The sequence below is a fragment of the Gymnoscopelus microlampas genome (genome assembly GCF_963454915.1).
Source record: "Gymnoscopelus microlampas genome assembly, chromosome: 13".
Taxonomy (NCBI): Eukaryota; Metazoa; Chordata; class Actinopteri; order Myctophiformes; family Myctophidae; genus Gymnoscopelus; species Gymnoscopelus microlampas.
In genome coordinates, this window is record NC_139950.1 from 44828832 (window position 1) to 44843178 (window position 14347).

Below are 14347 nucleotides of genomic sequence, written 5' to 3' on the forward strand. Positions count from 1 at the left end.
TTTGTGTTTTTGATCGTTGGATTCGATGTTGAATAAAAGACGTTTGCTTGTAAAGTTCTTCTTTTGGGTCATGAATTACAACACACCCTGACACAGTTGGGGTCCCTCAGGGGTCTATAGGGGGAAAAGGTGCGGGTATAGACTCTATACCCCCACCTTTCCCCCCCCCTTTTCCATATCTCTTTGCTGAAAATAGCCGATCTACAAGCTACGCGTCACAAATAATGCGGTGAGTTGTGTGTAGATCTGCAATCTTTCGGTCACTGTTTGGCGAATTTCTTTCTATTATGACATGGCCAGATTAGGGATGCTAGGGTTAGGGTTGATTGATTGAATGTTTTATTTGTGAGAAATGTAAACAGCGCGTGGTACAGTAAGACATTATAGGCTAAAAGGGTTGTTGTCTCCGCCAGGCCGAAAGGCATGGCGTGAGAGTATGTTTTACCCTCCGTCCGTCCGTCCGTGTGTGTGTGTGTGTGTGTGTGTGTGTGTGTGTCCTGTCTGTGTGTTAACAGCTAATCTCCGGCACCGTTGGCCCGGTCGCTGCGAAACTGTGCACACCCACTCCCTGGATGCCAATTCAGAACCTCTGCCCCACATTTTTCACATGGGCCTGTTATAGCGCCACCAGGAGGCCGATTTGTGCAAAACCCATTTTTTCTTATTACACCTACAGCTTTTAACCAAACGTCATGCAAATCGGTACACAGTATCTCTATAGTCATGTGATCAACCCGGATCTGTCCGATTTCCCATATTGCATCCTCATTGGCTAAGGTTGGCTTCCAAAGTTTGCAGGATTGGTCCGTTTTGAACAAACTGCCTCCAATCATGAACGCAGCTTGCCATTTCCATAAAATTGCACACGCACATTCCCACTAGGCCGAGGAAGAAATGCCTCTTGAACATTTTCAAATCAGCCTCATGGTGGCGCTATAACTGGCCGATTTGCATTTTTAACTATAACTCCACCGATCTGCGTGAAACTTTGCACGCACAGTCCCTAGAGGCCAAGGAAAAACATCGGACTGCATTTTTCACATCTGCTTTTTACAGCGCCACCAGGAGGCCGATTTATGTAAAATACATTTTTGGAGATTATTCCTTCAGATTATGTCCAAAAAACACGCAAATTGGTACACTGCATCTCCATAGTCATGTGATTCTGATGGATCTGTCCAATATTTCATATTCCATCCTATTTGGCTTACAGTGGCTTCCAAAGTTTGCAGGATTGGTCAGTTTTAAACAAAATGCCTCAAAACATGAATGCAGTGTGCAATTTCCGTGAAAGTTTGCATGCAGATTCCCACTAGGCCGAGGAAGAAATGCCCCCCTTTTCACATTCACATTGGCCTTTATAGCGCCACCAGCAGGTCTAATTTAGCAAAACACATTTTTGGAACAAAATGCCTCAAATCACGAATGCAGTGTCATCCCATTGAAAGGCCTAAGAAGAAATGCCACCCTTTTCACATTGGCCTATTATAGCGCCACCAGGAGGCCACAATAACCTACCTGACCTGGCGGAGACCTGTGCTCCGAGGAGCACTTTTTCTAGTTTCCATTGTGGTCCAATGTAAAAGGTTTCAAAAATAGCCAATCTACAAGCTCTCATGGCATTGTTATGCAACATATATATTTTTAAATATACTGTAAAAGTAGCAAAGTAGTTGATATAAAGTCAACCCCCGCTGTGGGAAGAAGTGGCAGGAATATATTGAGGCTTCTATAAGTCTGTCAACATCTCTCACGACTCACATTCCTCGTGATCAAAATAGCCTTGGGCCTCAAACAATGCAAACATCCTTGGGTGGTTGTCTTCATCGATTTCTTCAACCGCCTTCCTTTACAAAGAAGACGAAAGAACTGTGTCTTCTACATGTGCCTCATGTGAAGATGAAATATTACATTTTTACCATGATATACCTGTGCTTGCGTCCAACAAAACTGTTGTGCGTCGTGATGCTTGGAGAATAATGAAACCTTGGTATCCATATATACAGCAGTTTTTACATAGACTTACAGAGACTTACTGATTGGTCAAATACGTATTGATAGAGTATTGTGTAGAGTATATACACATGCTGAAAGGTTCTGTTTGGCTCATTGCCAGACATCATTGAGCTTTATGTGCATTCAAAAGCAGACAGCAGACATGGAAGCTTTTGTCTACAGACCATATATGCTTCAGTTTAAATGGGTGCGATGGGTGCAGGCACCAGTGACCAACAATGTAGATAATCCCTGAGAATATTGATTATAAAATAACATAGGCTACTGTTACTGATATGTTGACTAATTATGGCATGAACATTTGGCAACTATTTTACATTCCCAATTTGATTTTTGAAATGTTTAGACACAGTGCATAACGCAGACAGTTTCACATTCTAGACCAGTGGTCCGGGGACCACCAGTGGCCTTTGAGGGGGTTCCAGGTGGTCCACAGCTAAATGATGGAGAGTTGGTAACCAAAATAGACCCTTATATAGATCTTTAACTCTTGAGAGCGTAAAATGAAACCAAATGGACCCTTATGGGTCCATTTGGTTTCATTTTACGCTCTCAAGAGTTACATTATTGTTAAACATCTGCATTACTTCATTAAAGAATTGTTATTTTAATCAACGTGTGCCTGTCATCTATCCTATATGGTACCAACATCAATACAGCATGGCATTGTGGACAAAATCTTATCCAACGATAACAACATATTCAAAGTCATTGGTCTGAAAGGCTGAATGTCATCAAAATTGTGTTCCGTGGCTCAGATGCCGAATAAATAATGGACCTTGATCTGAAAAAGGTTGACAACCACTGTGCTAGACACTCCATAGAGAATATTCTGCACCCTTCACGATGTCAGACAGTGAGATTTGAGCCCGTGACCCCTTGCTGTTGCTCACGGCTTACGCATTAAATGCAATACGTTTTATCGCAAAGCGCTCGTATAGAAAAACAGCCTTTTTATCTCCTCGAAAGTACTGGCCTCTGTGGAGATGATGTTTTCTAATCAAACAGAGGTCTGCCTACGTGAGATTTCTGCAGAGATAACAACCCTCCCCGTCAGCAACACAAACGCCGGGCACACTGCAGAGAGTTAAGCTCCATGCACTCGGGCTACGAGGAGACTCAATCACAGCTTGCTCTCCTCTTTTTTCAAGAGAGACGTAATAGAAAATATTGATCAGGCCAAAGTCGCTGAACTTGCTGATGAATTTGCAAAGATATAAATGGAGAAATAAATGGATTTCGGATAAACACTATAGGGCTACTATTGTTGCCGTTTGTGTAATTGCTCAAATTGGCATGGTGACAACTCCTTTGGCCAAATGGAATCTAATCTTTATACTTCACCGACTGTATCGGTGGGCAAAACTGCTTGGCAAGAACAATGTTGGTGTCACTAAGATTATATTCATTTATAGTTTTTCACCTCACCAGGCATTTTGTGCAGACCATCCATGCTGGCTCATTTATGGCTGGAGGTGGTTTCATTTCATGACATCATACACACAGTGATGTGAGCTGTGATTGGCCTACTGGCAGTGGTGGGAGAAGAACTCAAATGTTTTACTTAAGTAAAAGTAGTCTGTTAAACGTAAAAGTCTGGAATTCAAAATTGACTTGAGTAAAAGTACAAAAGTTTTGGTATCAAAATGTACTTAAAGTACCAAAAGTAGAAAGTACTCATTATGCAGAATGTCCCATTTCACAAGTTTTCAAATGCAAAAATGTATTAAAATCTTTTGAAAATAGCAGATCTATAAGCTCACAATGCGTCGCATCGCGACGCATTGTGAGCTTGTAGATCGACTATTTTCGAATAGCCGAAATATATATAGAGCTTACTGTAAGTGGTTCATTTATGTTTAATAATCTAAATCTACAAAGTAACAAGTAACTAAAGCTTTCAAATAATTGTAGTGGAGTAAAAGTACAATATTTGCCTCTGAGATGAAGTGGAGTAGAAGTAAAAGTATAGGAAATTGGAAATACTCCAGTAAATTAAAAAAATACCTAAAAATTACAGTGCTTGAGTAAATGTACTTAGTTACTTTACACCACTGACTACCACCTATTCTCGGCTCTCTTCACTTGTGAAATGCGATGCTGAGATGCAGCAGGCGCAAATATGTCACTAACATCTGCCGTGAGGGGAAACAAATTTGTAAAGCGCTGACAGGGAGAGGCTGAAGAAACAGTAAGTACACCCTTCTGCTACTAAAGTGTCAATCCTCCAGCTAAGCCAAGGTGGGCAGATGAGCCATGGATTAGACGAGCGTGCTGAATCGGCATGCTGCATCCACTCTCTGCTGCTCTTGCTGAAGCGTGCTTTATTTAGCTGTAACGGGATTGATTAACTTATGCATTCTTATAGGACAACGTAAAGACATTAGGAGATTAGAGACTTGGTGTAAGAATCAACAACACAAGACATTCATTCTGATAGGATCTAGTCGGATTCTAATGCCAAAAAAAGGAAGATTAAGTTCACCCCCAAAATGTAATCGATTAGTTACCCCATTGAGACTTGAATTCATGGATATTTTTCAGTTTTTGTCGCTTTCCTAAACCAATAATTTGATAGGCTGCCCTAGCGCGTCTGATATCTGGTCTGGAGGGGCGGATCTCCGGAAATCTCCGGAGAAAACATCCGTGGGCTCCCATTGGTTCACCGATCTGTGCGCCCGCCCCTCCTCCCCCAATGTGCAGATTTGACGTCACAACATTTGGAGCGACGCCCACTGCACTCTGTTTGGTTGGGGAAATGAAAGGTTGACTGCCACTTCCTATGCCAGGAATGTGAACAGCTTGGTCCAGGCTCTTAGTTTTTAGCAAAACGCGAAGGAAAATAAAAGCCTGGAGATCGAGGCTAATAATTTGATGACCGGCAGCGGTTCCGGTAGGAGACACGAAGAGTCTCCTTTGTATCTCCTACCGGAAACGCGGTCATCAAATTATTGGCTTAGGAATGCGACAAAAACATATCCATGAATTCATGTCTCCATGGGGTGACTAATCGAAGAAAAAAAAAAAGTAATTTTTTGGGTGAACTATCCCTTTAATAATAAACAAGCATTTCAAACAGTCAAAGAAAGGGGACCCCAATAAATGTCAATGTTTAATGGTACATCTTTTTTGTTTTATATAGGTTTTACTTTTATTTACATAAATATAAAAGTACAATCATCAGTATAAATGTGCAACTTGCAACCAGAGTTAACTTGCATACATAAACTCAATGTTACACCACGATGCAAGCAACATGGGACATACAGCTAGGAGGACATCAAAAAGGTCAACATAGCTATGGATTACAGACACTTGGTGCAGCTTAACCAACTTAAACCCTGTTTTATGCTCTTGTCGCGTGCCGTTGTTGCACGGCAAAAATAGATCATCTACCAGCTCTACAATGTGTCGCAATGTGAGCTTGTAGATCCGCTATTTTCACCTATAATTACATCACCAAAATACTGAAGCCAGGTTGAAAGTGGTTAAATCTTGCACTCAACTGCAGTTCTGTTCTAAAGTTCTGCAGACAGACATGAGTTAGGGCTCCTCTTAGGCTTTATAAAAAAAAGACAGATCCCCATTGGACCATATCCTGTGGATTTGGAAATCAAGCTCTAGATCAAAGACAGTGTTAGCCCCGCCGAGTCTCTGAGCAGCCAAGCAAGGTAGCAATACAGTACATCATCCTGGTGAGGCGAGCCATTCCACTGTTCATTCTATGTGGCGAGCCACTCAAACTGTTTAGTTGGCTGCTGGAAGGCCCTGAGCAATTATTTATAATGTACCCTAGACAAATTGATCTAAAATTTAGATTCAGATAAAAATCCACAAATGGGTCGCTTGAATGCTCACAAAAAAAGCAGAGTTCATGCACTGTTTCGAACATTCAACTAGGGAAGTGCGTGGAATTATCATAATAATTGTACGTAATGTGCTGTAACTGTGCTGTCTAAATGGTAATGTGGTAATTATGCTACATGACCAGTGACCATTAAGTCACCTGTCTCAATAAGACAAACTGTACGCTGTTAAAGAGCTCATTCCTGGGACTTTGTGGGAGTAAACAGATTGCCAAGACCATGCAAACACTTCACGGGTCTTGACCCCATGCTGTGCTGCCCGCATTAGGAATAATCAACAGCCTACACTAGTGCAAAGCACTGAAGTCAGTGTCTGGGTGTTGTGTAAACCTAACCACGTTATTATGCAGCTTCTGAAGAACACTGCTGGCAACTGCAGCTTGCTCACATAGCAATTAAAATGTTGTAGTCAAGAGTGCTTTTATCTTTAGCTGTTGCAGGCAGAACATCCAGTGCCGCAATCCAAGTCTGCTATGTTCACCCATTATATAATGTGTGGGTTTGAAAATTTTGCATAATTTTCAAAGAAATAAAATAGTGGACTGTAGTTCAGGATGTCTGGTTGACACCATGAGAGAAATCAATCAGATTAAAGAGGAAAAGCCGATGATATCACAATTATGAAGCATTTATGTTGATAACGAACACAAACATACAGTAATTCTTAGACCACCTGTCTCCCCTTACAGAAGACACAGAGGGCAGCAGGACGGTTAAAACCATTGCAATCAATGGAGATCAATTTTGCGAAGTGCAAAAGGTATCATCAACACACAAGCTCTACATACTATTGATTTTTGACAAGGAATCTTTTTTCTTTGTTTTTATGCAAGGACAAAAAAAGTAAGGCAATTGATTTCAAGCCATGCATGCATTTAAAGTGAGCAAACATTACTCTAAATACTATATTTGTATGTTGTAAAAGCTTTGATGTAGTTCAGTATCAAGGAAAATACATTTTGAATGGATATTGAATCAAATGAGTTCCGAGGGCCCACGTAAAAAGCCTAATTTTATATGCGGTTACACAGCAGTTTTGCTCGCCAAAAACAACTCACGGTTTGTATCCTTCGCTTGAAGATCAGTTATTTTCGCAGAGTAAACACCATCGGCCGACAAAAAATATAAATGAGGCCTTTAAGGGAGGCATCGAAGATGAATATCACAGTTCCTTATTCGCCATCTCAGTCCTTTTACGCATCATACTATTTCATGTTGGGCAACAGAATCATGCATGCACACATACACACGCATTTCTCCTCCCCAAAATGAATTAAGGATAAATATCATTGGTTAAGCAATTGTGAACCTCTACCAATAGGGTATATATATATATACCTTTACACTCCAATAGAGATAATGACATTTTGCAGACATCGGACGGAAATAACATTTTGCCAGTATACAGTATATATTTCCCCCTTTGGGTGACATATTAGGTGAGGGAACACTGTTGAATTCAGAGGATATCATTTGCTACAGAATACCCATACACACGGTTCAAAGCCGCGGGGCATGACATTTTCTCTTTGTTATGGTGCCAGTGGTCTCGCAACACAACAGGCTGCACATTCAAGGTGTGATGTCCAGGGACGTGCACAGATAGACTCTAGGTGGTGCTAGAGCACCTGCCCTTTGCCCTCTTGACCAGAAGTGCCCTTTTGAAAAAAAGGGGGAAAAAGTTTTTTTTTTTCCCAGTTTACAGCAGGGGTCTTCAACAGGGGGTCCGGGACCCCTAGGGGGTCCTCGGAGTTACTACAGGGGGTCCGCCAAATCTTTGTGATATGATTTTTCTTTTTACCATAAACACTCGAAACCTAGCATCCCTTTTCTGAGGAGAACTTTAGCTAAAAATAGCAGATCTACAAGCCCACAACGCCTCGCAGTGGGCTTGTAGATCGGCTATTTTTGGCAAAGAGGTATAGTAAACAAAAAAAAGTATAATTTACTTGAGCACCTGCCCCTCAAAATGTCTGTGCACGCCACTGATTCAAGGTGTGATGTCTCTCCTTCATACACAGTAAAATCCTGAGTGTAAATTTAACTCGGAGTATAGGCTACAAATGTAACCAAATGGTTACATTTGTACACTCTCTGAGTTACAAACAGATACATTTAACCAGTGGTGTAAAGTAAAGTAAGTATGTTTACTCAAGTACTGTACTTAAGTAACATTTTTGGGTATTTTTACTTTACTGGAGTATTTCCAATTTTCAGTACTTTTATTTCTACTCCACTACATCTCAGAGGCAAATATTGTACTTTTACTACACTACAATTATTTGAAAGCTTTAGTTACTGATTACTTTGTAGATTTTGATTATTATTACAAAACATACATTAACCACTTCAGCCCTCTATATATACATTTCGGCCATTTGAAAATAGCCGATCTACAAGCTCACAACGCGCCGCGATGCAACGCGTTGTGAGCTTGTAGATCGGCTATTTTTCTAAAGATGTTTATAGATTTTGAACCTGTGAAATGGGACATTCTCTGCACAATGAGTACTTTTACTTTTGGTATTTAAGTATATGTTGCTGCCCGTACTTTTGTACTTTAGTATTTCTACACTGCAGTATTGATACTTTTACTTAAGTAAAAACATTTAGTACTTTTTCCACCACTGCTACAAATGTAACCAAATGGTTACATTTGTAACAGATAGATTTAACACAGGATTTCACTGTGTACGTTCATCAAACTGATCATCATCATCATGGAGGGGTATAAATAAGTCATCAGGTTAAAGAGACACGTGACACAGTGAGACACATTCACATTCAATCATCCATTGTGTCAGTATGTACCGTTTAGATATTTGAAAGCTATAATAGAAAAATAGATCTCAAAGAGTTCCTCTGTTTTATATATATATTATATATACAACTACAGTATCTAGTATATGGCTTAATTACCATAATTGGCATGCAAGGAAACTAAGACAAGCCTGAAGTTTCATCTACCTGAGTCATTTTCTCTATTACTCCTCTTGTCGAGGACGGGGGGGGGGGGAAGTAATTCAGACCCTATTATGCACACACGGAATGAACAAAAGAAACGGCATGGAAAAACAATAAAAGGCTAGATCTACTGTAGCTCTAATTTGCGTCCTATAATAACAAAGCAAGTCTTATTAAGGACATTCCGCTGCTATTTACAGTCATGTGTTTTCTTATTCACAGTGCAAAGGCTGATGAGAACTAGAGTTGAGGTCTTATGAGGGAAGCAGGAGAGTGCGTGTGTGTGTGTGTGTGTGTGTGTGTGTGTGTGTGTATGTGTGTGTGTGTGTGTGTGTGTGTGTGTGTGTGTGTGTGTTTTGAATGCAGAGATGACAGGGTTGTTAAAAAAAAAAAGAGCGTGGGCGTATATACTGGGAGCATTATAGTAGAGGATGCCAGGGAGAGTTCAGCCCTCGGCTGCTGAGAAAGACTGTGGATTTTGCATTGTATGAGCAGAGTCGTTTTTCATCCTCTCTCGCCGTTGCACTGCCAGCTCCTATACCATCAGGCCTATGCTTGGATCTCCGAGACTCTCTCTGCTCACGTCTGCAAAGCTGTCCCGTAGGCCTGTCACAATTATTACATAATCGTCGCAATTTTTTTTGCATAATCGTCATAATCGTTTCCGTGTTGAAAAATGTTGTTCACACCTTTTCAAATATTAGAAAAAAAGCCTACAAGCTTACAACGCATCACTTCGTGACGTGTTTATACTTTTACTTTGTGACGCGCTGTAAGGTTGTAGATCAGCTATTTCTACTATTTTAAAAGGTGTGAACATTTTTCAGCATGGAAATGTATGAAATTATGAAATGTTAATAATTGTTATATATTTAAGTGATTTGTCATCTGCCCTGTGCAACTTTTGATTACGAAGCATAAAAGGCAAACAGAAATTATTTGTATCCATGTGTTCCACATTTCAATGGCCAAACATCGTTAATCGCAGTTAGTTGAGTGACAATGAATCGTCTTAAACTTAAATTTGTAATCGTGACAGACCTATAATACTATCAGGCCTTACTTGGTCTCTGAGACTCTCTGTTCATGTCAGCCAAAGCTGTCCCTTCCATCTCTCCATCTCGCCCTCCTCTCCTCTCCTCTCTCTGGGACAATTTCCCTGTCATGGTAACCTAATAACCTCTCTGTGCCTTTGGTTCATTCATTCCATCACTGCTAAATCCTGAGGATTTGCAGGTGGATTTGTATCTTATAACCACGGCCACGCAGCCTTAGTCTATTCTATTCTCTATTCAGAGAGCCTTTTTTTTCTGTGCGAACAAGTTTTATTTTCCAACTAAAAAACATCTACTCCACTGATCTCTGTCTCTCTCATTAACATAATGTGCCTGCAGGGCAAACTCATCCATATTTCATCCTCTCCCACATAACACCCTTCCACCCATCAAACACCACCAGAGCACAAACATTTACTAAATTAAATTAGTAGTTCATCCCAAAACATTCTTATTTTCTATCAATAACACACCCCATGAAGCATTGGATTCATGGAGATTTTTTTGTTTTTGTCGCATTCCTATAAGCCAATAATTTGATGACCGGCGGAAAGATGCTAACGTATCCGGTAGGAGACTCAAAGAGTCTCATTTGAGTCTCCTACCGGAGAGACAGCCGGTCATCAAATTATTGGCTTATAGGAATGCGACAAAAACAAAGAAATCTCCATGAATTCAATGCTTCATGGGGAGAGTAATGGATTTTTTTGGATGAACTACTCCTTTAATTCAAAATCATAAATAAGCCCACATACAGTTAGTTTTCAGTGTAAATAGTGCGTGACGACCCTCCCCCACACTTGACGCAGCAGGGCTTTTTTTTTTTATCATTTCCCCCCTGTTGCACACAGCTAGCTGCAGAAGAAGAAGAGTGTGAGAAAGTGCCTTCTTGCATCCTACAGATACCCTTCAAGTCAAGGTCTCGGGTCCCTGAAAGCATGTTCTGAGCTGATAAGAAGCCCAGCTCCACCTCTCTCAAGGGCAAAGGATTTCCACTCTCATTCTACTCCACTCCACACTCCTCTCTATTTGGCGAAATAGGAAATTGCAGCTTGAAGCCCTGTGGCCCTCTGTAATATCCTGTCAAACCTTAAAAAAAAACATCTATAATACCACACCACTCCACATCATGGCAACCGTTCTCTCCACTCGCCCGTGTGTCAAGAAAATCGGGGTTTCTGCCCCAATGAATGGAAGGTCTACAAATGGTGCAAATAATGCATGAGGAAACATATAATGCATAGTTTAATATGTGCTATATCATCCAGAAATGTCCCTTTTGTTTTTTTTACCGTTTAAATGTTTTTCTATCGCCATGTACATTCAAATAAACTGGTAAAAAAAAAGCTCAAAAGCAATAATGATCACACTGAGTGATTCCCTTGGCTCCAATACAGTACGCTATTTCAATCTGATATATTAATCGTGTATGGCTGACTACATCTGATGCACAATAAATAACACTGTGTTCTCAGTAATTTTGTTCTAGGTTGGTATCGATTTAAGAATAGGAAAAAAACAGGACTATGGCCTCCGTGTTTTCAAGTCGTGTCACATGACGTAATAAAGAAGGTACAGGTTTAGATTCTCTCACCACCACCACCATTATCACCATCATCATCATCATCATCATCATAATCACCACCACGGCTCATCAATATCAACCAATACGTTCGAAAAAGTCATGCATATCATGCACATCAAGAGTGATACTGAGAATCCATTGTCAAAAAAACCCTGTCTTTGTCCATGAGAAGTGACCTCAGGTGTTATTTCATGCAGGGTAAAACAGCTTCCTGCTGTTTCCCTTCCTCAAACGTCTTTCAAACACACAGCTTCCTCTACCTGGAGTTACTGGTCTCTGCCAGCCTGTTGTTCATAATACCAAGGGCGCCGACTCCTCCGGAAAAGCCGTTATGGCGAGAGCTTCCACACACTGTCCTGGGATATCCGTTGGCCGAGTCCGAGAGCTGCTTCTGCATGAGCGCCAGGGACACCTTGTTGGAGGCCGTGAGCTCCTTCATGGAGATCATCTCGCCCGACAGCCTGCGTCCTCCCCCTCCCTCCGTGTCGCTGTCGATAGGTCCGTCAGAGTCCTGACCCGAGCGCGCCCCCTGGCGGCTCTTGGAGCCCGGCCGGATGGCGTTGCGGCGGCTCAGGAAGGCGCTGGCCTTGTTGCAGCGCTGGCAGAACAGGCAGCTCATCTTCTCCAGCATCCAGTTGAGCACCTGCTTGATGACGATGGATATGACGTTGAAGAGCGAGTAGATGCAGCACACGCCCATCAGCAGGAAGAAGAAGTTGGCCAGCCGGTAGAGGCTCTGGTAGCCGTAGGCGGCGTTCTGGCTGCTCACAAAGTCCCCGAAGCCGATGGTGCTGAACGTGACGAAGCAGAAGTAGAGCGAGTCCAGGTACGCCCAGCCCTCCACGGGCGTGTACATGGCGGCGGCGCAGCAGGAGACGGTGATGGCGGACAGGCCGAGGATGAGCATCACGTGGTACACCGACGGCTTCCAGCCGGGGAAGCTGTAGGCGGAGAAGTCGTGGCGGATGCCCGGCGGGAGGATGCCGCTGTTCCTGATCCGCCGCTCCCGCACGGCCTTCATCACCACCGCCAGCAGGGTGATGATGCGCTCCAGGAAGAGGTTAAAGAAGAGGATGGTGGCCGCGCAGCCCAGCAAGCCGTAGAAGATCAGGAACACCTTCCCGGCCACCGTCACGGGAGTGGACATCCCGAAACCTGCAGAGGAACAGGGACAGGGATTAAAGAGTTGGAACGCTCTGAAGTAGAGGTTAATGCTTGTATTTATTGCTGGCAACGTTTCGGTCAATGTAGATCTTTATCAGGACTTTTCAAAGTCCCGATGGAGATATACATTGATCGAAACGTTGACAGCAATAAATAAATAATTGGAGAGGAATCTATACGTCTCATTTCAGTTTTGCTGAAATGACATTTCAGTCAGATAACTCACGAATAGATTGAACCAATATTATAGAATGAGAATACAAGTGTGGATGTAATATTTTATCTTGGCGTTCAGGCTCTGCAAACATGTTCTCCCTGCTCAGCACAATTACACAACCATCATTAATAGCAGGGAGATAGACAATAACAACCCCCCATGGGGAACAGAACCAATAGCAGAGCCCACTGGTGGTGCTGGGGTGGTGGTGGGAGCAAACAGCCACATGACAACAAACCAGAACACACAAAGCGGAAGAAACGCAGATTTAGGTGAGCTTGAATAACCCGCCCAATTGGTCAGCTGATTGCCACGCAGTGTATGTCGTATGGGTCTTGCATGACACTGTATATAGTCACATAGTAATGAGAGGTAATGAAACCTCTCGAGTGTATGGCTACGCATCATTTAGGTTTTAAGCTGCAATCCCAAACTTATTTGAATGAAAACATGTTATTTAACCAATCTGTATGGTAGAGTATGTTAATACGATATAACTAGAAGTCTACATCTGCAGTGGTTGGAGTCTCCCTATGCTTCCACTGAGAAAGTTAGACGTTGGTGTCGGGTAAGAAACCTACTGGTTGACAAGTAGCTCTACCAAAGTTCATAAGCTCAATATCGACCCCGGGACAACCGGGGATTCCCTCCAAGATGGAACGGTAGATGTCTGGGCTCCCATGCGAGAGACCCACGTTCGAAGCAGGTGTTAACAGTTCCAGTTACCTCTCTCAGACAGGAGAGGACATAAAATGTGTGAATTGAAGCTTTAAGGTTATTTTTTCTCACTGGATGCTGTCAGCGGGCTTTTTCCACATTTGGAAACCTAGACGTACTTCATCATTGTCGAAAAACAGAGAATAAAAGGAAGAAATACATTTTTATAACGGCTATAAAGACACATATCCAACAACATTAAAGTGGACCTGGTTCCATTGTCAGAGGTTTATCAATCCGTGTATCCAAATGTGAAGAGAAAACACCCAGCAGTATCATGTTAACTTGGGCTTGTATTTGCTGTAGGCTACTAATGTTTAAACTGCAAAGTATACTATGAGTAAATTGTTCAAATAGTCTGCTTTTGTATCCTTTGTGAAATACATTAAAAAACCATTGATTCTTCCCTTTCCATCATATTTCATGATTTAATATTCAATATACAAATATTCCCTAATTAGGAGGTTGCCTACTATAGAGGCATGATAATAATCAATTTGTCAACACTCTTTAATCTCTAACACTGTCTGTGATGACAAGTAGAGGGTTGAACTTCCCACGACACGACAAGTGGTCAAAACTCTGTTTAACAATAATTATGTTACTGATGACAGCATGGGTCTCCAGTGAAGAGCTAATGATTTTATGTAACATGGCATTGTTATTCATTTTACACTGAAGTGTAGACAACAGCATAATATTTCTGGATATAAAATGGGACACAAGGTTATTTTTGGGCGGATAATGATGACAGGGATGTGCA

General features: G+C 41.8%; 1 protein-coding gene across 1 annotated transcript in view; it reads right to left on the minus strand.

Moving 5' to 3' along the window:
- Nucleotides 1-11742: 11742 nt before the first annotated feature.
- Nucleotides 11743-14347, minus strand: part of kcnk12 (potassium channel, subfamily K, member 12) — a gene marked incomplete at both ends in the record, with an annotated part of 45620 nt that continues 43015 nt past the window's right edge. The window contains one exon of the mRNA XM_084076518.1: nucleotides 11743-12641. Coding sequence (XP_083932644.1) covers nucleotides 11743-12641 — 899 coding nt within the window. The remainder of the gene's footprint in view (nucleotides 12642-14347) is intronic.